Source organism: Zootermopsis nevadensis, unplaced genomic scaffold (genome assembly GCF_977971745.1).
Source record: "Zootermopsis nevadensis isolate Lab colony 2312 unplaced genomic scaffold, Znev_1.0 Znev_ptg000030l, whole genome shotgun sequence".
NCBI classification, from domain to species: domain Eukaryota; kingdom Metazoa; phylum Arthropoda; class Insecta; order Blattodea; family Termopsidae; genus Zootermopsis; species Zootermopsis nevadensis.
Genome location: NW_028259162.1, coordinates 5636512 through 5643651, shown reverse-complemented (window position 1 = coordinate 5643651; position 7140 = coordinate 5636512). Strand labels below are relative to the sequence as shown.

The window sequence follows — 7140 nt, the reverse complement described above, 5'->3', positions numbered from 1 at the left end:
TTTATGTTTAATATAATACTAGGATGGAGGCAGTAAGTACCTCTGAAAGGTCTGTCACAGTCCAAGAGACTACACGGCGCATCATCCCAAAGTCATCTTCATACTCGCCGCAGAAAGAACCTAAAATGGAACCTTTCACTGAACTTTGGCTTTATTTAATGTTTCTAACCCTAACGCACTCCATTAAAAGTTATTAACACAACTGTCGCCGTATGGTAAATATATAAATATCAAATGTACGGCCATTTGTTTTTTATGTACTTACCACTTTGCGGTTCTAAACACAAGCGTGACCTCGGAATTAGATTGCAACACGTGCAACCGAAAATTGTACTGGACTAACATTGTATGACACGCACTTTAACATATTTTAATAATGGACTTATTTCCTTCACACACCGAAAAATGTGTAATGCAATTAAATAAAATACACACAATCACAAAGTAAACTAAAATTCACGGACAAGAACAGGACAAAAAATATACGTCAGTCACTAACAGTCGTACCACCCAGAACAGATTTGCTCAGCAACCAATGAGATTGTTTATACAGTGGTGGTAAAAGTAACGTGTCGCCAATTAGAGGACAAGAACTGAACTAATCTGCGTATGACGTCATATTTGATCATAATAGACGTAATTAATTAATATTGTGGTGAATTGTCAACAAATTAAGTTAAAACAGGCAATTTATTGCTTAACGTTTATCCAAGTACACTAAAAAAAATAGTTTGTGCGACTGCTTTTCTCGAGTATTTAAAATAAACTCAAAAATATTTATGCTCTCATATAGTGGCCATTAAAATTGTCCGATCTAATTAATAATTACAAATTTCCAAGTTTTTCGTAAAACTCTCAAATATTAAATTTAATTAAACTGATGGTTATCCGTTCTGAAGTTTATTCATATGTACGTTGGAAGATGATCACGCACACGTCACATAAATTACCCATAACTCTCCTCTTTTTTCCACCATGGTGTATACGCAAAATGTGACAGTTTCCGAACGAGATATGATTCCACTGGTGACAACTTCTATAAATGTCTCTTTATCGAAAGTCATGGTTTCTGTAGAGTAAGCCATGGTTGCTTGTATACTCATATATAATCGAAATTTAATACACCATGTAGGCCTACCTCAGAATCTACAAATAGAATATGAACTAATGCATATTCTTGGACATTTTTCATCCACGCTAAGAAGTTATTATGAATTCTCTGCCCAGTATTTGACTGGACAGAGCAAAGATAGTTTAGTTTTAGTTCATTCAATTCGATGAAAATAAAGTATCCTGACAGAGTCCCACATTCTCAACGCTCAACAGATGGCAGCAGCACACAAGTTGGGTTGATTCTGAAGAATCAGTACTTCTAGTCGATGTTTCCTGGCAAATTGTGTGTGAACTATTGCCGAACCATGATTTTATTTATTTAATTTCTATTTACCATAGTACATAAATTTTACAACTAGAAAAATTACTATTGTACAACTATTCATTGTTCTTAGTTTCTGTTTACTTTCAGCAAACATTGCTACCTTTTTCCTATCTCCCTTTTACAGCACTTGACCGCACTGAGTAATGAGGAGAACAAAGAGATTTGAGGTTAGTTACTGCTCCCATGAGAACTGAGATGATGAAGCCAAGTTACACACCCCAGGTTTTCTATTTAGTTAATACCACACAAAGAACCTGCCCCTGAACTAAAATATGTAACAGAAAGTGCAATCTTGTCTTACTTTTTTCATTACTTTACCCATATTTATTTTTATTAAATTTTTGTAGAACTCGGTATCGAATTAAAATTAAAATTTTCGACACTCTAACAGGCCCTGAACTGGAATGCGTAACAGAATGCGTTACATTGTTTTATGCCCATTTTTATTATTTTATAGAACCACAATACAGGATAAAACACTTAAACTTCCTGCTCTGGATCTCCAAAACATTACCGGATCAGAATGCATACCAAGGGGTACATCATCCTCTTTACTCTTTATTACAGGTTCTCCGCATCACATTTTTATTCATGGCGAAGCATCCTTCATTTTTCCACTAAATCGCATAAAAATTGCCACCTTAAAAAAGTAGCGCTTCGTAATTGATTCTCTATTTTATAACTAAAATGTCCGTCTAACGAATAATTGCCATCAACATGTTGAAGGGAGACCAACATAAAACTTTGCGTTAATTCTTTCTGGAACCTCTTCGTTTCATGTTAGCCGTACACTGCGGACAGTACCACCTGCCCTTGGGTGGTGCTGTGATATCCACACAATTGTAATGAAACCACTCGAATGGACACTGAAAAATTTAACCATTCATATATATATACATATTAGAATGCTGTGAAAAACAAGAACATGTGCAGAAAAGAGGGAATTAATCCTTGATGATTTTAAATTGATATATGAAAACACTTGTTTAAGGAACAGACACTGAGCTCCTTTGATTCACATTCAGGATCAATTTAACAACGGTAACATGTGTAATGATTAAAAGCAATATTAATGTTTTACTTAAATAACAATATTGATTATCCTTTAATTAATACTGCAATGAAATTTGAGCCGTATCTCATAAAGCACCAGGAATACATTTCATAGTTTCGAATAAACTTTTATAGAGCTATAGTCGCAACTGGAGTCCCAATTCGAAACCCAATACTTACATCCTCATTGTCGCATGCCACCATATCACCGTACGACACCTGATTGCAGATACAATATCGAGGTTCATTGGGATCATAAGTCCAGTCAGGATTCTCTGCATTTGGATCAACGTTAACGTCCGAGCCCGCTCCTGGATCAGAGGGCTCTTGCTGTGGAGGCGGAGAAGGTGCAATTGGAGGTGGTAAAGCAGCTACCGACGTGGCAGCAGCAGACACGCTGACAGAAGTTGTTGATAATGATGATGACGAGCTAGACTTCCTGTTATGGTACATAAAACTGATGTTTCAAGAGCCATCTCAGTCCTCATCATCGAGGATTCAATATCACACCAGATCCTTGATGACGAGGGCAGAGACGCCTCTTGAAACATCGGTTTTATATGGTCGCGTGATGTGGCTCATTGCCTGTAAAGACTCACTGAATTCATCTTCTCCGAAAGCCATAGACAAAATAAATAAAATATTGCCCTCCCTTGCATCAGCATCATTGGTTTTATCCCCAGACATTAATCTACATAGTAATTAAAGCTGTCCCGCTACGTGCCATACATGCACTTGGGGGGAGTGGAGGTATAGCTCCTCTTTTTCTTGACCTCGGCACTAGATGGGGTGAGTGGTCAGCATCACGCCCCGGCCATGCTTTTACCCCGGGGCCCATTGGATAGGAAGCTGGGTGGGCTCCAGAGTCAGTTTGTACGCAGAGGCTAGAGGAAAAATCCTCTGCCCCCGTCAGGGATCAAATCCCAGTCGCCCAGTCCGTAGCCAGTCACTATACTGATTGAGCTATGCCGACTCATGATCAACATACATACCTACTTACTTATCTCTGGCATTTCTAAGGGAATTAAAACCCTTAAAGTAGCCTGTATCTCAGGGCATTTTTCTCACTCACAAGAATTGCACCTGAACTCAAAATAACGATACATTTGTACGATCTTTTATATTTAGATAGAAACTGACTGACTATTAAGACTTTAGTTGTAATCTTATCAGCTTTTCATACATGGACAGACAGACATTATATTTCATAAAAAAATTACATACTTTTTCTGTTTCTTGGTAGTTTCCTGAATGGCTGCAATGGCTGTCTGAGCAGCACCTGCCAGCTCTTTCCCAATACTGAATTCATGAGCATGGACCCCGGTGTTAATAGCTTCATACGAAGCCTTCAGGCTTGCTGTACGACGCCCTTGCTGCATCTGCGTGGAATATGATTCAGTAATACGGCAATGATTAACTAGTGCTATCAATCAAACAATATTCTTAATGGTAAATGGAAATATTAATACTTCATCACCGTCTGTACCTGTTGTGTTGCTGCAATGGCTTGAGAAGCTGCAGCAGCAATAGCATTGCCTCCAGCCCCAATATGGCCAAGACTGTAACTAACATTCGTTGGTGCGGCGGGTAAAGGTGCAGCTGGCACCGATCCTGAACTAGCCGGCAGTGGTCTCGGCTCAGGTACCGTCACTGTAGGTTTCTCTATTGCGAGACGTTTCTCAGTACCAACAGCTGAGGCATTTGAATCACGTCGCTTCTCTGCAAAAACAGCATAACAACTCAATAACATAATATGAGAAGGTAAATGTTTTCTTCGACCTCTGTGAGCTGTGGACCTTTGTTCTTCCAGTCTCACTTCTTTTATAAGGAGGGAAAATAACTACGTACGCGAGCGTCCTGCGAGTCAAAGTATTGCTGGACTTACTAAGCGAAACCACTGTAATTCTTCAAATAAATCTCCTACGCACCATTAACAAAATCGCACCTGACCAATATTCATCTTGATTCACAAAATACTGACAGTTATGTACTTTTATACTTTCATCTCTGTAAATAAATTTTGTTTTACTATGTCACCATGCAGCAGTAACATTTGTGAAGATTTCTGTCTTCTGGGTTGTTGCGCTGTGTAGTCTGGTCGATGAATATTCATCGCCCTGATGACGGCGGCAGTATGACCTCTGAAACGTTGGTAAACATCGACCAGACTACACAGCGCAACAACCCAGAAGACAGAAATCTTCATACTCACCACTGTGAATACCTCAAACCTTACATAGTAACATTTGTCTTTTATTTGAGGGTATCCAACTCAAATCTCAGCCAGGTCACCGACTATCCTAAGGTTTACCAAAGTCCCCTCCTGTTCTTCTAAGTGTACAGAGACATCTCTTTGTCCTTTGCTTTATAATTGTCAATTATAATTTATAGGTTTGTAATAAGTTTTATACAATTATGTGAAGTGTGGTGAAAATGTATGGTAAATGGGACTTGGCTTCTGAACTTAAATCCATTTCTAAAATGTTATTCAGAAGATATTCTATGGTACTCTAAAATCTTTCAGAGCCAAGATGGCTTCTCCTTAGGAAAACTGCAGTATCTGCGATCCACTACCAATTCTCCACACATTAAAACTAACCTACAAGAGAATTTGATCCTTCTCATACCAAAATGCCTAAAAAAGCTACTTTTCATCCTTGGGATTGCTAAACCTAACCGTACTTCAATCCCAGGAGCCCCTAATTTTGTATGTCATTCCATTCCTATAAAAGTATTTCATTCCTATTAAGAAATATATTACAGGAAGAATGATAGAATTACATTAACAGACATTAAAGGACAAAATTATAGACATGAATACCATGGTGAGAACTTCTTGTTGAGCTAAAATTATAACGATTCTCCTTTTGGCTGCTATTCTGCTGTGGCTGATCCAATTCCAGAGAACCTGTAATTGTTATGTAAATAAACAGACATTAAACAGCAGTAAGTATATCTCAAATGTTTAATATTTATTCATTACACAAATTCTTATTAAGTGTTTATAGCATAATAAAATAACAACAATCAAGATTGTTGTAAACTAAAAGTTTTTATCTCACATCACAGAAAACGATAGGCATGAATGGTGTTCAGACATTGTTAAAAATTGCTATCCAAGGTAATTTGTCAAGAAAAAACAAAGGCAATGTTAAAATAAAGTGGTCCAGAATGTCAAAAATCATTGTTGCAACAAGGTTATGAAAGTTGCAGAAGACATACAGACATGTATGGGACCATAAGATGTTCTATGACATGCAAATGCAATGCAGTGACATTACGTTTCTCCAAGACTTCAGTTATTCCTTTATTGTCTGCTTCCAATTCCATTTTGAATTTATGAAGTTCTTGATCTAGGCGTCGTAGATAGCGTTCTACAAGATCATGCATTTGATTTGCTAAATGAACTTTCTCATCTGAAATAAAATATAAATATACATATTAAAATAATTCTTACTGCATTTGAAAAATGTTATGTAATAAACTGTCAGCAGACATTTTATGTACTGCTTATGTGTTAATGATAACCTTACCTGCATCTTCTAAAGTTTTATAATAGTCTTTCCTTATGAGTTCATACTCATTTTCTTTGTCTTGTGGCTTCATTTTCTTTGCATTTGAGAAAAAGGTTTTGACTCGTTTCTCCAAACTGTCCATATTATCTGTAAAAAAACACTTCAAACATTTCACAGCTTATAAAACTTATAACATTGTTCATGTTGTAAAAATAACAGTTGTAAATTAAAGCAAAAATAGCATATATTTTACCCATATAGTGACTACCAGAAAAGGCCCATCCTTCAAGATTTGTTTTAATTGCATTAACTTACTTTGCACCGATAAATCCATTTCTCGCATTTCTGTAAATCTGTCCCTTAATTCCTGAGGAAGATGTTCAATCACTGTAATTATAATAAGAAAGATACAATAATTTTATGGGCATGTGTCATCTTTAACCCAAAAATGTGTTTATATTACGTACTCAAAATACATCAACCAAGTAGCTATAATTTTCGAGTCAATACATACTGGTTTCAGTCACCATAGTTAAATATACGTGAAGTCGCTTATTTACAAACTAAATTAATTATCTGCGATCAATGCGCGAAATATATAACATTGTAATATAAATCATTCTAAGTTTCAGTCATTACATGGGCGTCACACCTAGAGTGCCTCGAAGATACCTGAAAGATATTGGACGAAAATATTATACATACTTTCCAGATAATCTTCCAAATATAACATTTTCAGTAAGTGTAAAATATTTAAGTAACGATCCAACTTTCAGCACTTTGAAAGTATTACACGGTTTTTAAACTGTAAACTCTTTATGTTCTAGTACATCACATAACCAACATCAGCTTTCTTCCAGACAAGATTACACTTCTTTTAGGTTATGTATAAAGGATAGACAAAATTCCTTAGATTGACTTTAAATTTTTTGATACATGTTACATTTAAGAGTCAGTAAATTTAAAAATTAACTCGAATGCATGGTTTCATCGTATTATTCTATAAAACAAAATTATTTCATTCTGATTATTGTAAAAATAATGTGGCAATGTTACCAATCTATGAAATTTGTCACCACAATGATCTATGATTTTCTAGAATGGTTATTCTTTATTTTTTAACCTAGGTTGAAA

The 7140-nt window shown here is 36.1% G+C and overlaps 1 protein-coding gene across 2 annotated transcripts; it reads right to left on the bottom strand.

The window, feature by feature from the left end:
- Positions 1–1408: 1408 nt before the first annotated feature.
- Ing3 (Inhibitor of growth family, member 3) lies at positions 1409–6919 on the bottom strand. Of its 2 annotated transcripts, none has more exons than XM_022073479.2 (9): positions 6521–6919; positions 6322–6393; positions 6025–6153; positions 5773–5907; positions 5313–5399; positions 3978–4210; positions 3716–3870; positions 2672–2930; positions 1409–2304 (listed from the first exon to the last, which is right to left on the bottom strand). In XM_022073479.2, exons 1-9 carry the CDS (start codon positions 6534–6536, stop codon positions 2188–2190), a joined length of 1203 nt encoding a protein of 400 aa, XP_021929171.1. In that variant the 5' UTR covers positions 6537–6919; the 3' UTR covers positions 1409–2187. The 2 variants fall into 2 exon arrangements, with proteins under 2 accessions (XP_021929171.1, XP_021929170.1); XM_022073478.2 differs by having other exon boundaries at positions 6712–6918.
- Positions 6920–7140: the final 221 nt, after the last annotated feature.

Bases quoted from the DNA above. Each gene is read 5' to 3' on its own strand.
- Ing3 (XM_022073478.2), bottom strand. From the start codon at position 6,739: ATGTTATATTTGGAAGATTATCTGGAAA. The intron at 6,154-6,321 runs GTAAGTTAATGC...GTTTTTTTACAG, and splicing joins AATGGATTTATCGGTGCAAA to ATAATATGGACAGTTTGGAG. The intron at 2,305-2,671 runs GTAAGTATTGGG...TAAATTTTTCAG, and splicing joins TGGCATGCGACAATGAGGAT to TGTCCATTCGAGTGGTTTCA.